This window comes from Drosophila ananassae, chromosome 3L (assembly GCF_017639315.1).
Source record: "Drosophila ananassae strain 14024-0371.13 chromosome 3L, ASM1763931v2, whole genome shotgun sequence".
NCBI lineage: Eukaryota > Metazoa > Arthropoda > Insecta > Diptera > Drosophilidae > Drosophila > Drosophila ananassae.
In genome coordinates, this window is record NC_057929.1 from 24,008,357 (window position 1) to 24,025,064 (window position 16,708).

The 16,708-nt window shown below is 38.4% G+C and overlaps 1 protein-coding gene and 2 long non-coding RNA genes across 5 annotated transcripts in view; all 3 read left to right on the forward strand.

Moving 5' to 3' along the window:
- Window positions 1-16,708, forward strand: part of LOC26514477 (protein CEPU-1) — a 148,115-nt gene that overhangs the window by 100,045 nt on the left and 31,362 nt on the right. The window contains exon 5 of the mRNA XM_014904723.3: window positions 105-232. Coding sequence (XP_014760209.1) covers window positions 105-232 — 128 coding nt within the window. The remainder of the gene's footprint in view (window positions 1-104; window positions 233-16,708) is intronic.
- Window positions 4,942-5,963, forward strand: LOC116656182. Its single transcript, XR_004311187.2, has 2 exons — window positions 4,942-5,375; window positions 5,434-5,963. It is a non-coding gene; the product is annotated as an uncharacterized LOC116656182 (long non-coding RNA).
- On the forward strand, window positions 6,254-16,082 carry LOC116656183. 3 transcript variants are annotated; one of them, XR_006507236.1, is made up of 3 exons: window positions 6,254-7,074; window positions 7,132-7,990; window positions 15,628-16,082. It is a non-coding gene; the product is annotated as an uncharacterized LOC116656183 (long non-coding RNA). The 3 variants fall into 3 exon arrangements; XR_006507235.1 differs by having other exon boundaries at window positions 6,259-7,244; window positions 7,304-7,990; XR_004311188.2 differs by having other exon boundaries at window positions 6,277-7,385; window positions 7,765-7,990.

Here is a 16,708-nt window from a genome sequence, read left to right on the forward strand (position 1 = left end):
TTCCCCAGGGTATTGCTAGTTCAGTTTTTCTCAGTTAGTTGGTCAGTTTTGCTACTGATATTGAGAAAATTTGAGATTCTATAAAAATGTAAACATTTTTTCAGAGCCTATCACAAGTATTTCTGGAGGGCCTGACATATATATTGATTTGGGATCAACAGTTAATTTAACATGCGTAATTAAGCACCTTCCTGACCCACCTACTACAGTGCATTGGAATCACAATAATCAGGTAAGTTTTAGTGTTTTTAAATTAGTTTAGTCGCATAAAACCAGATCTATCTCATCCATGACTGATTATTATGTGGAAAATTTTCTAAGAATTAAATGATATCCCAATTAAATAGATTTTGGTCCACTCCTCTCGTTCGGTTATATATCAGCTATAGGATATACTAATTTCATATACCGATCTTCATGAAATTTGCAAAATCTGATTACTTAACCCTAATGATTTACTTAACCTAAAATGATATCTGTACCAAGTCCCATCTTTGTAACAAAGACTTGTTAAAAACACCAAAGCTATGGCATTTCCGATCAATCAGTTACGTGGAAGCTATAGGATACAGCCGATCGTTCCGGCCGTTCCGACTTACTACCTGTAAGCAATAGAAGGATGTGGATCGCAATGCTGAGCTAGTGCTCCTGCCAACGGCCAATGTACTCGCTCGTGGTCGATCTGGAGCCTTCCTGCCTTGCCGAGATCTCGTCGCGGCTGGTGAATCAACTTCAGCTTTGCCCCTAAAAATGTTCTACAACGGTCTTGGCAGCGCTGAGTTTGAAACGGTTGAAGCATCTGTTAATGTATGCGTGAACTCCTGCTTTAGCCCGTATTCTGTGAAAATTTACGCTGTTGTAGCTTCTCACATTACGGAGTATCAATCAAGCCTTCACATAGGTTTTTCGAGGTGGAAGATTCCTGGCAATATGGATCTGGCTGACTCCAACTTCCCCGAACCGCAGTGAGTGGACCTGCTAATTGGAGCCAGCTTATTCTTTGACCTGTTGTCGGCTGGTCTAATCCACTTAGCTCACGCTCCCCATTGCTCAGAATACGCAATTTGGCTGGGTGTTTTCTGGACGCGGTGGACTATCACAGGAAGCGTCGGCGTCCTGTGCTAGAGAGGACAAACCACAGAATAACCAATGTGACTGCTGCCCCTTTCAAAATTGTTATTGAAAGCCCACCTTTCAATGGGTGGAGGATGTTGGTCCAAGCAGCAACCAACAAAATCATTTCAAAATAATCATAATATGTTTAGCTCCAACGGTTGTTATTAGCACTTATTTTTGTCTGTCTGTTTCCCAGTTTCAAATGCGCTTTTTTGTTATTTGTAGCGCTTTTAGGAGCTTTGGTAGAGCTTCTGCTTAGTTATGTATTTTTGGCATCGATTTAGGGTTAAATTGAACCCCAAATAAAATATTGAAAATCCGATCTGAAACTCGTCTATTTATTCGGCTGCTATTAAAAACTATTAAAATCATAACAGCTGCCATGTTACTTAACGATCGGAAATGGCACAACCTTGCTATTTTTAAAGATGCTTGGGGTTGTTTCAAACATTTTTATTAGAAAATGGATTTGATGGTGAAAATCTCATAAGGGTCGGCTAACTATATACGATCCGAAATATATATAATTATATAAGCTGCTACATAAGAGTAATCAGTTTCGGCTCCGCTTGAAGTTAGCTTTCCTTTCTTGTTTTTGCACCTTTAACGTTGGTTCACAAACGTTATCGAAAAATATGCCAAAAATGCAAATTTTTACATAGTTTTGGAAAACCAAAGTTCAAACAAACAAACAGATAAACAGATGGCTAAATTAGACAACTATTTTATTGAAACAAGAAAGGAATCACTGAGCTAGAGGCTCAGCGACTTTTAAACTGGCTTGAGGCATAATAAAGTCTAAGTCTAATTTATTATCAAAATTGTGATTGTATTGTGATTGTACCGTAGGCACTACAAGAGATATTATCGCATATTACCCATATTATTGAAGTTTGGTAGAAGAATAGGGTGCCAAGAGAAAAATCGTCGCAAATCCTCCTGCAGCAAATAACTATCCCTAATGCAGCTTATTGCGTTATAAACTTAGAGGAGAAATTTTAATGAAGAAAGCAAGAGGAGACATTTAAAAATATAATAAATAGGAGCTGTCCCAAGGAACTGCCTCATGGAAGGCCAGAAACGGCAATAATACAATAATACAATACAATAGTAAGTCGGAACGGCCGGGATCGGTTGACTATATCTGCATTATATCTATAGCTGCATATAGCGGAAATTTCATAAATTTCGGCCGACTATATCCCGTCCTATAGCTGTCATAGAACGATCGGAATTGGCATAACTTTGGTGTTTTTAACGTTACAATGATGGGACTTGGTACAGATTCGATTATGGGCAAAATGTTTGCTAAATTTCATAAGGATCGGCCGACTATATCATATAGACGACACACAACTGAACGATCGGAAATGGAACAACCTTAACTGCAAGGGTATATAAACTTTGGCTCCGCACGAAGTTAGCATTCCTTTCTTGTTATACCCTTGCAGAGAGTATTATAATTTTGGTCAAAAGTGTGCAACGCAGTGAAGGAGACATCTCCGACCCTATAAAGTATATATATTCTTGAATAGGATCACCTCCTGAGTCGATATGAGCATGTCCGTCTGTCTGTCTGTCACATCCTTTTTTTCCTAGCATGTAGTATATAAGTTGGAACGGCCGGGATCGGTCGACTATATCCTATAGCTGCCATATATCTGATTGATCGGAAATGCCATAACTTTGGTGTTTTTTAAGTTAGAGGGTTGGGACTTTCCACACATGTTATATTTGACCAAAATATCTTGTGTAATTATAAATTTCATAAGAATGCGCCGACTACATCCTATAGCTGTCATAGAACGATCGGAATTGGCATAACTTTGGTGTTTTTAAGTTAGAAAGATAAGACTTGGTACAGATTACTCTTTGGGCAAAATAATTCAATATGCCAAATTTCATAAGGATCGGCCGACTATATACGACCCGCTATACATCTAATAATATAAGATGCGTGGCGCCAGCTAGCGGACTGCGACTCAACTGCAAGGGTATATCAACTTCGGCTCCGCCCGAAGTTAGCTTTCCTTTCTTGTTTTTTTTTGTTTAAGGATTTTAGATCAAAAGTTTCTCATATTTTAGAAAGAAACTTCTCCATATATGTAAAATATTATGTCTGGTGACACCACCATCTCCAATTAAGTGAATAAACATTTTGTCGGGTCAGGCAGCAGCCACGGCATAAATCAAATCATATATAAATAAATTTAACATATATATATAAATGTATTAATTATAGTTTATCATATAGTCATTTTCTAATCGCTGTTGTTAGTCGCAAGCCGACTCTTCTCGGCCGCTCGGCTTTATTTTATTTTATATACGTGGTGAAACAAATCATATATAAATAAATGTAACATCTAATATATAAAATTCTCGTGTCACAGTTTTCGTTACCATACTCCTCCGAAACGGCTTGACCGATTTTGATGAAATTTTTTGTGCTTATCCGGTATCTATGAGAATCGGCCAACATCTATTTTTCATCCCCATAAATGTTAGGGGTAGTCCACCCCTAAATTTTTATTTTTAATTTTTTAGACAAAATTTTTAATTTCTCTTTTTTTATGATACAACATACAAAAATACATACAATCCTCAATTTTCACCCTTCTACGATCAACCGGGAATGATTGCCGGGAAAATCCATAAACAGCATTTTTCTATTTCCCAAACAAACGTTTTTTAAACAAAATGGAGACTACAATAATAGTAGGCGCCGGTATGTGATACATTGTTTGACAGCTACTCATTGTGACAAACCGATATTGTGTTCACTGAAAAATTGTGAAAAAAATTGAAAAAAATTTTTATTTGAAATTTTATTACTTCTCAAATTTCGCGGGAAATTTTCTCAATTTGATTAATTACAATTTACGATGCCGAGGAGAAGACTTAGGTCGTCGTAGTCAATTAAATGTGCGAAGAGCTACCTCACGTGCTAGCCGCACTGATGACCAGAGACCGACAGAAGAAAATAGTCGTATTGCTATGTCAGAATTGCGTTCTTTAGTGAGTGACAATGTAGGAGATAAGCTTAGAATGCAACGAGTTCGTGTACATCAAACACAACAACAGCAAGCTAGACATAATGAAAATGAGCGAATCCGCAGACGCAGTGCTTCTGTGATTCTTGAACGAGCTGCATTCCACTATGATGGCAATTGATTATTGTGCCGAAAAAACAGTAACAATTGCGGAAATGAAAACACTTTGTAAATATTGTAAGGCGTTAAAGTAAACTGGTGAATTTACTGGATTATGTTGTGCTAAAGGCAAAATAAAATTGCCACAAATGGTCCCACCACCAGCTCCTTTACGCTCTTTAGTTTCTGGGATTAAAAATGATTATTATTTATCTATTGCTATTCAATACAGTTCATATTAAATTAAATTCAGTCAATGTGATTATAATTTAAAGCAATTTAGGTGTGTTTCTAACAAAAAAGGGTCAATTTTAAATTTTTTCCCGCTCCACAAAGTTCAAATCCAATCAAATTATTCGTCGCGTGCGCTTTGGGGGATCTAATGTCGCGTTTCGAAATTAAACAAAAGTGAATCGCGATCGCGAAAAAATTTCAGAGTCACAAATTGTAATTAGTACTGTATTTTAATTTATTTGGTCAGTTCTTACTGTATCAGATAATATTTTTAAGTTTGAAAAATTTTAAATTTTATTACAAAAGAAGTTTCAAGAAAAAGTCACAAAAGAAGTTTTGTAAAGAAAAGAAGAAAAAAACAACAGCTGGCAGTGCGAAGTCTGCCGGATCAGCTAGTATATATATAAATGTATTAATTATAGTTTATCATATAGTCATTTTCTAATCGCTGTTGTTAGTCGCAAGCCGACTCTTCTCGGCCGCTCGGCTTTATTTTATTGTTGTATTAAGTTAACGAGCTTTCGCCCGTCCTAGAGCTGGGTCGGCCACTCACGATAGTATCGATATATCGAATATTTGGGTTTGCGAACCACTATCGATGTTTGAGTGCCGATAGTAAACGATAGTGGCAAGCTTGCACATCTTTACTTTTGGCGAACAACTGCGGAGATCTACACGTGAAAGTTAATATTGGTGTTGGCGGAGAAAATGGACAAATTTTTGCAAGGCGAATACGATACGTTGTTACGTTGATACGTTGTTAAAAATATTTCTACTTTGGGGAGGACAAACCGGGTCGATGCCATTGTTGAACTTCAACAGTACATGCGAGCGGCACATTCACCTCAGCAAACAGATCCTTTAAAGTTTTGGAAGGTAATTTCTTTACAAATCTGCAGTTTAATTTGAACTTATTATCTTTTTTTAATTTCAGGGCGCTCCAGATGATTCTCTTCTTAAAACTACAGCTGAACGCCTTTTTTGTGTGCAAGCATCATCGACTGAGTCTGAGAGGAGTTTTAGTAAAACGGGACAAATTATTTCTGCTAGGAGAGCATCACTAAAGGCCAAAAACGTGGATATATTATCCTTTCTCAATAAAAATATGTGGATCTCAAACTATTCAATCAATGAATAGTTAGCTAGTTACACTGAAGACTAATACTGTAACATGAGTTCAATGCTATAGCCTCAACGGTTAGTATTTTCTGTTCTAAGTTATACCTGCTAAAACCTTAGACTAGGTTATAGCATGTGTAACTCAAAACAGAAGATACAAACCGTTGAGGCTATAGCATTGAACTCATATTACAATATTAGTCGTCAGTGTACAAATTTAGAATATATTAACCTATTCATAAGAATCTTTTGTGAATTATTTCATTTCTTCCTTTGTTATAAGCGACTTCATATGATTATGAGATTTTGTTATGTTTTGTTATTCGAATAAAGAATGGCCTTTAAGAAGTTTTTTTATTATTTACTCTAAATGCAACTTAAACTTGATTTATAATTTTTTTAGTTCGATACTATCGATACTATCGAATATTTGTATGAAAAACCTCGAAAACCTCGAATATGCCAACTATCGATGTTTTCCCAGCTCTAGCCCGTCCTATGCTAAAAGGCGGGTCCACTTGTACTCTTTATCTCAGTGCATACGCATCATAAATCGGAGCTTTCTGTCTCGATTTCATATGCGGCTAAATAAACATTTTTATAACGTGTGGAAACAAATAATTACTTTGTTTTAATTTTGGATAAAAGTCATTGAAAAATCTCAATGACCAAACACATTTATTTAACTATATTTTTTTTTTAATAATGAATATAAAAATTTCTTCCAAACCAAACATTTTTCTGCAAATGTTTGTGTAGAGTTAATATAGATCAGAGATGCCTAGTCCCATTGCTCTCGTCTCTCCTTTGTTGTTGGATTGCTCCGTCATATGGGTAGAGCAAAATCATATACGTGTGCTGCTCCCAGCACGGGCAAGGCAAATTACAATAACAATTTTGCATAGCTTAATACTACTTAAGTTAGATTCAACACTTTTCGGCCTAGTGCGAAGGCATTTTGTTGTTGGATTCGAAATAAAAAATATTTATATTAAAAAATGAAATAATAATTGTATAATAAAAGAAATATTTATTAAAATAATTAATTCTTTCCGTTTTCGGATCTGTAGCGGCGACTGAAGAGTCATTTTCAAAATAATAATAAATAAAAAAAAAAAAAACTAAAATTGTAAACAAATACCATCGATATACATATCGGCTTTGTAAATTGGACTTTTTACCGATAGTTAAAGCGAAGCTTTTACTTTGGGAGTTGCCAAATTGTTAAGGCGCGGGATCAGCTGCAGCAGGGAGGCTTAGGAAAGCTGCAATATCAGCTGTTCTGCATTTCCGGTAACCTAAATGGAATGTAGGTTGTTCCATGCTCGGTCTTTTCTATCGAAACCCCCCAGAAGTGCAGACGCCCAAATAATATCTCTCTGCAAGTGTAAATTTTATCAGCGCAAGATCAGCGCAAGTGCAAAGTGTTTATTTTTTTTTTCTTATCAAATTCCGAGTAAGTTGCAGATCATGCGTATGTTTTTGTTTTATTTACATGCATACGCTTATCTAGATTTGCAACGGAGATAAGGGCAGCCTAAGCCTGTGTTTGTGGGTTTTTTTTCTTTTGTGTGTCGCGGCTTTATGAAAGCGCGACCTCGTTGCGGTCTTATCAAAATTTATCAGGTGAATATAAAATTTATATTTGTAATAACTCCAGGGTATTTATTGTGGCCGTTTTAAAGTTTCGTTGCGGTCCACACCAAAACACCCCGGGAGCGCTCCTGGTGGAGGCTCCCAGTTCAGGAGCGGCTTAACCTCGATCGGGTAATCCGTCTCCCCCCCCATCTTCATCACCATCTTCATCATTATCTTCATCTCCTAATACATTGGTGCCGGGAAATTAACACTCAGTGGCCGGAAAATTAACCGTAGGGATGGTGTAAGGGAATTTGCAGACCCAACGAATTCAAGACCCGTTAAGTGAAAGGCCGTTGACCCCACCAGCCATGGAATAAGGAGCAAAAGAGAAATTATTAAAACCGCTAGCCCAGCCGCCCAGCTCCAAACTCGTGGCGATCATTTTTTTCTCTCTTTTCTCATCTACATTTCATCCCCCAAATCACATGCGTTATAAAATGTTTTAATTTTATTTTCTTTTTAGTCAATAGTTTTAGTTATAAATTTAAATTTAAATTAATTACAGGCTTTTAGTGAAGTGGAAAAAAAACGGAATTGGAAAATATGAAGATAATATTTATTTTTTTTAAACTTTCGCGAACAAAATGGTTGTCAGGTTAATTTTAAATCGTTTAATTTTAATCCTCGTGCGAAAATAAGTTTGTTTTAAAATTCTATGGTGTGCAAAAGCCTCATTACACTCATTTACAGCAACCCAAAGCAGAGATCGATCTTTCGCCGATGGATTTACAGTGAGTGGTTTATTTACCTTTTACATATACACTGTAAAAAAAAATTTTTTTGAGTCCCACTGAATTTTAATATTATATTTAATGCATTCCTCCTTCATCTTAACATAAAAAATATCAAGAGCACGAATTTCATTTAAATGATTTAACTGTTGACTAATGAATACTCTATCCTAATGAATTTTAAATATTATCATTTTTCTAATACCTTTATTTGAAATTTATTTATCCTTTAAAAAAAAAAAAATGATATTTACTCATACCAAAATTTTATTATATTATATATAAACTCATACTTCTCCAAACATTTACATTAATTTATATTTTTTTTTAAATCTTTCTTATAAGCTTTCCTCCCGTATTATTAGACTATTTGTTTATGCAAGCAAACAATTAGGAATAATGTCAAACACCTCTTTAGCCTTAGCCAAATTTTTATTAGTTTTAAATTGAATTAAATCTGTTTTATAATGAATTGAATACCTCCTGTTTGAACTGAGCTGATGACTCCACGGTTGTAGGGTGTGAAAGGGGTCACTAAAGCAATGCTTTATCGGACCGTGACCAAAGGTAGGGTGGGCAGTACGCGAGCCTATTTACATCTAAGGCATCGCAAACTTTCTACTTCTCTACTCTCTCTCTCTTTCTAACTCTATCTCGCGTCGAATTAATTCTTCCGTTCTTCCGGTTTAGTATCTAGCTATCTATCTTGTCGCCAGCACGCTCAATTCTGGACTTTATTTAATATTAAATGTGGCAGTGTTAGGATTTGTACGAAGCAAGATCTCCATCCCCAAAGCCGACGAGCTAGAGCCGAACTCTATAGCGTGCCCTCGCAAGTACGAATCCTTCCTAAACAGCTCAGAATACCGTTACACGCTACAGTTATAATTAATTAATTATTAAATAAAGAAAGATGGCGCCCAACATGTGTGGCCTTAGTGGAACTGTTTTTTTTTCATTAAGACTCCAGGATAAATTAATTCGATTTTTCAACCTTCTTTTTCTTTCTTTCTCAAAATTTCTCTTTGTGTATTAAATTTTTTGGAAAGCAGTTAAATGATTATTAGTGTTCGTCACTGACCAGGATTTAAAAAAACAAACGAGAAATTTTTCTAAATTTGGCAGAAAGGTCCACAATGTGTTGGAACCTGAGGAAAACAGATATCGCGAGCTTAGGGTCGAGTTCTGGCCCGGGCTAAGACACAGTGTCACCAATCTATCAATCTCTATCATTCTAAAAGCGAAATGAATTTCACCGTACGGAATGTGGTGGTACTACTCCAGAGTAATGCCCCATCCAGAAGTTCATAAGCGTAGAATCCTTTTGGGATTACTTGAGGCTTCCGTTATGGTCTTTTGGAATACATATGAATCTGTCGGAAACAGGTCGATGGCCAAGACCAAACTAGAAGCTGGGAGAAGGAATCTCTCTAGTCCTTGAAAGAAAGGAGTAATGACTTTACTACTTCTAACTCACTATCTACTTTTATTTTCCTGAGAAGTCGAAGAAAACAAATACCTTACAATACGTGTGACATCTAGCATCAGTTCAAACACTCTTTTGATTAGATTTTTTTTTCTCTTTTGTTGGTTTAGTTGCTGAAGGCAACGTATCCTTAAGTAAAATATTTTGTTTGCTAGCAACAAGCTGAGCAGCGAGATTTTGATAATTCTTTTTTATTCCTTTTGTTGATACCTTCGTTGTGGAAAAGTTAAGATTTTTGGGAAGATGGGGATAGACCGGTCTCCAGATAAAGGATCTGCAAACAGTTCCAATTCCTGTTGTCCGATTTGTAACGCCGAGGTAAACGCTGCCGAGGTCTACGTAACGGCATGCCAGCATGAGTTTCATAGGAAGTGCATAGAAGCTCACTGGAAGAAGAGTTTACAATGTCCGGTTTGCAAGGCGGTATGCAGACCGAAAGGAGTTAAAGTAACGGAGGATCCGGAAAGACGAACTCGAAGTCAATCCAGGAATCAGCCCATCCCCGATAACGTCGGGAGACTAACGACAGACGACATAGCTACTACTTCAGGGTCCAATCCCATTAGCAGCAATGAAAGCAGCATTTCGGCGAACGCCACAACGCTACTAGCTATGGAGCGGAGATTGCTGGAGTCACTTTCAGGAAAGATGGCCGAGTTAATCCAAAACTCAGTACCTGACGTTTTGACTAGGACATTAGCAACTCAGAATCACAGTTCGGGAATGAGTCACCCGTGTTTACCTCCATCAGAAGAAAGTCTGCAAAACAGGATAGACCTAGAAAATAGCAGAATACCTGGGAGAGATCACACATTAAGTCCGCGTTCCCAAAATTCTCAGGGAAGCAATACGTCAGATTTGTTGAACCGCCCAGATAAGGTAGTGCATATCCTCAACGGGTGGAAAATTAAATATTCCGGAAAAGGAGTGTCTGTGGACAACTTCATATATAGAGTGGAAGCACTGACTAGGGAGACTTTAGGAAATAACTATGCGGTACTTTGCAGAAATGCAAGCGTTCTTTTTGAGGGCAAGGCCAATGAATTTTATTGGCGATATCATAAAGCCCATGGCGAAGTCCAATGGGACAGTTTCTGTTCAGCTTTGCGGCTTCAGTTTCGTCAGGTTAGGGATGACGGCGACACTGAAGAGATTATAAGAAATACCAAACAAAAACCCAACGAATCGTTTGATTCATTTTACGACACCGTGTCAGGTCTGGTCGATCAGTTGGATCACCCGTGGACACAGCAGAAGCTAGTGAGAGTTATCAAAAATAACCTTCGTCCCGAGATAAGGCATGAGATTTTAAATCTCGATATCCAAACAGTCAGCGAGTTAAGAGGAATTTGTCGCAGACGCGAAGCTTTTATGGATGAGGTAAAGAGATCTCAAGGATACTCTCGAAGCACGCCTTTCAAACGCGATATCTCTGAGTTTGGTGAAGGTTACGATGTTCCGGAAACGGAGCAATCCGATGATGAAGCAGGAGTAGAAGCTTTCTCCCTGTTGTGCTGGAATTGCCGCAAGGAAGGTCATAGGTATCAGGATTGTATATCGGATAGGAGAGTTTTTTGTTACGGTTGTGGAGCACCGAATACTTACAAACCAAACTGTAGTAAGTGTTCAAAAAACTTCCAAGCCGGCACGTCGAAGTCGCAGTTCAGACCGAAAGCTCCGAGTGCCGTAAGAAGTCAGGCCACAATGACCGAGAAATAGAAGAGGTAGTGTTGGCAACCTCAACCCCTTCCATCGACAAACAGTGCACTGATCCAGGTCCTTTGCTTCACAGCAAAATACTGAGGTTACAGGAGGAGAATATTTCAGGATTGTATCACAACCCAAACTTTAAAATGCAGCGGTCCCGAAGTTCAAGGCGGGTAAGTCAGTTTTGGGGGCGAGTAAAGGAGGTTAAACAGGGCCTTCAGTACATTAATTCCTTGCCAGCAGGATCAAGCGATCCGCGACCTTTTGTACCAGTCAAGTTTCTGAATCGTACTGTCTATGGATTATTAGATTCAGGAGCCTCAATTAGTTGTGTTGGTGGTAATTTAGCTGAGGAATTAAAAACTAGCATTAAATATAAAGTATTAGCATGTAGTGCCTCAACAGCTGATGGAAGAGCGCAGCAGATCATAGGATATTGTAAAGTTGAAGTAGAATACGGGGAAGTTAAAAAGTTAATGAAAATTTATATAGTACCCTCTTTAAAACAAGATTTATATTTAGGGATTGATTTTTGGAAACTCTACGATTTATTACCCCGAAAGTTAATGATATCTGAACTAGGGTCAACAGAAGTAAACCCAAAGCTCAACGTTGATCAGCATATTTTGTCTGAAGTGGATAAGGCCAAGTTGATGAACGTCATCAATTGTTTTCCGTCGTTCGCGCAAGAAGGACTGGGTAGGACGAATTTAATAACTCATACCATCGAGGTGGGTAAGGCTAAACCCATCAAGCAAAGACACTTTCCAGTTTCACCCGCGGTGGAAAAGGCCATGTACTCCGAAATTGATAGGATGTTAGAGTTAGGCGTTATAGAAGAGTCGGAAAGCTCTTGGTCATCCCCTATCGTTATGGTTACTAAACCAGGAAAAGTTCGAATTTGTCTTGACTGCAGAAAAGTCAACAGTTTTACAGAAAAGGATGCATATCCTCTTCCTCAGATTAGCGGTATTTTAAGTCGATTGCCGAACGCGGAATATATATCGAGCCTCGATTTAAAGGACGCGTATTGGCAGGTGCCTTTAGATGTCGCTTCTCGGGACAAAACAGCGTTTACGGTACTGGGAAGACCTCTCTATCAATTTAAAGTAATGCCATTCGGGCTTTGTAATGCTACAAGTACCATGTCTCGACTCATGGATAAAGTAGTACCAGCACACCTCAGGAACGAAGTTTTCGTCTATCTCGACGATTTGTTGATAGTTTCTTCAAGCTTTGACAGGGAAGGGAAATTTCCTGAGGGAAATAGCTTTGCAAATTAGACGAGCCGGGTTAACTATTAACATTGGGAAAAGTCATTTTTGCATGCACCGGGTACAATATTTGGGGCATATCATTGGAGACGGTGGTATACGTACAGACCCCGAAAAGGTGGCAGCAATCACCAATTTTCGGCCAATCACTATTTTTGGCCTGTTCCGAAAAGTTTGCGGAATTTAAGGAGCTTTATGGGACTATGTGGGTGGTATCGCAAATTTGTGCCAAATTTTGCGACTCTTGCTGCTCCGTTAACTGACTTAATGACAACCAAACGTAAGTTCAGTTTGACCGACGAAGCGCTGAAAGCCTTCGAGGATCTAAAACGATCATTATCCGAAGCGCCCGTTTTGTGTAGTCCCGATTTCGAAAAACCTTTCGAGATACACTGTGACGCCAGTAAGACAGGGGTAGGAGCTGTCTGAGTACAAGTATCTGAAGAAGGAGACGAGCGACCTATTTGCTTTATTTCAAAGAAGTTGAATAAGGCGCAACGGAACTATACAGTAACGGAACAAGAATGTTTGGCTGCAATAGTGGCACTAAAGAATTTTAGGGCTTATGTCGAAGGTCAGATCTTTAAAATTATCACAGATCATGCCTCATTAAAATGGCTGATGTCCAATCAGGATTTGAGTACACGCTTGGCTCGATGGGCGTTATCATTGCAAAGGTACAAGTTCAAGATTGAACATCGGAAGGGTGCCCTCAATCTGGTTCCCGACGTGTTGTCTCGGGTTAATGAAGAAGTGATAGCCGCGTTGGACTTGCGAGACGGACTACTTTTGGATTTGAGCTCGGAGCATTTTAGATCGGGGGAATACACAGATTTAGTGAATAAAGTGAAGGCGAACGAAACTAATTTTCCTGACCTTAAGACTGAGGAAGGTTTCGTTTATCGTAAGGCCGAACACCTAACAGGAGATCGCATGCACGACGAATTCTCGTGGAAACTTTGGGTTCCAAAGGAGTTAGTTCCCGAAATACTAGCGAAAGCACACGACAGTCCTTTGTCGTCTCATGGGGGCATCCATAAGACCATCGAAAGAGTTAGGCGTTACTATTTTTGGCCTGGGCTAGTGCCTGATGTAAAGGCTTATGTGAATGCTTGCGAGGTATGCAGGACCACAAAGCCATCAAATTGCGTTTTACGACCGCCCTTAGGGAAAGCGCCAGAAAGCCATCGATTTTTCCAACGGTTATTTATGGATTTTCTCGGGCCTTATCCTAGATCAAGGAGCGGCCATGTGGGTATTTTCATTGTCTTGGACCATTTTTCGAAATACGTTTTCCTGAAACCTGTTAGGAAAATTGACACAAGTACTGTGGTTCAATATTTGGAAGAAGAATTGTTCTTAACGTATGGAGTGCCAGAAACCGTAGTGTCCGACAATGGCTCTCAGTTCCGTTCTTATGCGTTTGGCAAATTATTGGAACAGTATCGCGTAACTCACACCTTTACCGCGGTACATTCTCCCCAAGCCAACGCGTAAATTGATCGGTGATATCGGCGATAAGAGCATACATACGGCCTGATCAGAGGGATTGGGACGAGAATTTAAGTAAAATATGCTGCTCGTTGAGATCAGCAATGCATTCAAGTTTAGGGACCTCGCCTTACTATATGGTGTTCGGGCAACACATGATCACTTCCGGGACCACGTATTCGTTTTTAAGAAAGTTAAATTTATTAGACGATCGAGCGCTGAAGTTAGACCGTCAGGATTCTTTGGAAGTTGCACGAGAAAATGCGAGTCGGCTAATGCAGAGAAAGCACGACGAAAACGAGAAGAGTTACAATTTGCGGTCTCGAAACGTGACTTTTAAAGAAGGACAAGAAGTGTATCGGAGAAATTTTAGGCAGAGCTGTTTCCAGTCTGGCTACAACGCTAAATTTGGACCGTCCTTTGTTAAGTGTAGGGTTCGAAAGAAACTGGGAAGCGTGTATTACGAACTAGAGGATTTGCAAGGAAAATTGATAGGCACTTATCACGCGAAGGACATAAAACAATAGCGCCTCTTCAGTCGGTATCAGTCTAGGGTACCAGGAATAGAATACCCTAGCCTGAATGTTTCGGGGGGGCTTTGTAGCGGCGACTGAAGAGTCATTTTCAAAATAATAATAAATAAAAAAAAAAAAAACTAAAATTGTAAACAAATACCATCGATATACATATCGGCTTTGTAAATTGGATTTTTTACCGATAGTTAAAGCGAAGCTTTTACTTCGGGAGTTGCCAAATTGTTAAGGCGCGGGATCAGCTGCAGCAGGGAGGCTTAGGAAAGCTGCAATATCAGCTGTTCTGCATTTCCGGTAACCTAAATGGAATGTAGGTTGTTCCATGCTCGGTCTTTTCTATCGAAACCCCCCAGAAGTGCAGACGCCCAAATAATATCTCTCTGCAAGTGTAAATTTTATCAGCGCAAGATCAGCGCAAGTGCAAAGTGTTTATTTTTTTTTCTTATCAAATTCCGAGTAAGTTGCAGATCATGCGTATGTTTTTGTTTTATTTACATGCATACGCTTATCTAGATTTGCAACGGAGATAAGGGCAGCCTAAGCCTGTGTTTGTGGGTTTTTTTTCTTTTGTGTGTCGCGGCTTTATGAAAGCGCGACCTCGTTGCGGTCTTATCAAAATTTATCAGGTGAATATAAAATTTATATTTGTAATAACTCCAGGGTATTTATTGTGGCCGTTTTAAAGTTTCGTTGCGGTCCACACCAAAACACCCCGGGAGCGCTCCTGGTGGAGGCTCCCAGTTCAGGAGCGGCTTAACCTCGATCGGGTAATCCGTCTCCCCCCCCATCTTCATCACCATCTTCATCATTATCTTCATCTCCTAATACATTGGTGCCGGGAAATTAACACTCAGTGGCCGGAAAATTAACCGTAGGGATGGTGTAAGGGAATTTGCAGACCCAACGAATTCAAGACCCGTTAAGTGAAAGGCCGTTGACCCCACCAGCCATGGAATAAGGAGCAAAAGAGAAATTATTAAAACCGCTAGCCCAGCCGCCCAGCTCCAAACTCGTGGCGATCATTTTTTTCTCTCTTTTCTCATCTACATTTCATCCCCCAAATCACATGCGTTATAAAATGTTTTAATTTTATTTTCTTTTTAGTCAATAGTTTTAGTTATAAATTTAAATTTAAATTAATTACAGGCTTTTAGTGAAGTGGAAAAAAAACGGAATTGGAAAATATGAAGATAATATTTATTTTTTTTAAACTTTCGCGAACAAAATGGTTGTCAGGTTAATTTTAAATCGTTTAATTTTAATCCTCGTGCGAAAATAAGTTTGTTTTAAAATTCTATGGTGTGCAAAAGCCTCATTACACTCATTTACAGCAACCCAAAGCAGAGATCGATCTTTCGCCGATGGATTTACAGTGAGTGGTTTATTTACCTTTTACATATACACTGTAAAAAAAAATTTTTTTGAGTCCCACTGAATTTTAATATTATATTTAATGCATTCCTCCTTCATCTTAACATAAAAAATATCAAGAGCACGAATTTCATTTAAATGATTTAACTGTTGACTAATGAATACTCTATCCTAATGAATTTTAAATATTATCATTTTTCTAATACCTTTATTTGAAATTTATTTATCCTTTAAAAAAAAAAAAATGATATTTACTCATACCAAAATTTTATTATATTATATATAAACTCATACTTCTCCAAACATTTACATTAATTTATATTTTTTTTTAAATCTTTCTTATAAGCTTTCCTCCCGTATTATTAGACTATTTGTTTATGCAAGCAAACAATTAGGAATAATGTCAAACACCTCTTTAGCCTTAGCCAAATTTTTATTAGTTTTAAATTGAATTAAATCTGTTTTATAATGAATTGAATACCTCCTGTTTGAACTGAGCTGATGACTCCACGGTTGTAGGGTGTGAAAGGGGTCACTAAAGCAATGCTTTATCGGACCGTGACCAAAGGTAGGGTGGGCAGTACGCGAGCCTATTTACATCTAAGGCATCGCAAACTTTCTACTTCTCTACTCTCTCTCTCTTTCTAACTCTATCTCGCGTCGAATTAATTCTTCCGTTCTTCCGGTTTAGTATCTAGCTATCTATCTTGTCGCCAGCACGCTCAATTCTGGACTTTATTTAATATTAAATGTGGCAGTGTTAGGATTTGTACGAAGCAAGATCTCCATCCCCAAAGCCGACGAGCTAGAGCCGAACTCTATAGCGTGCCCTCGCAAGTACGAATCCTTCCTAAAC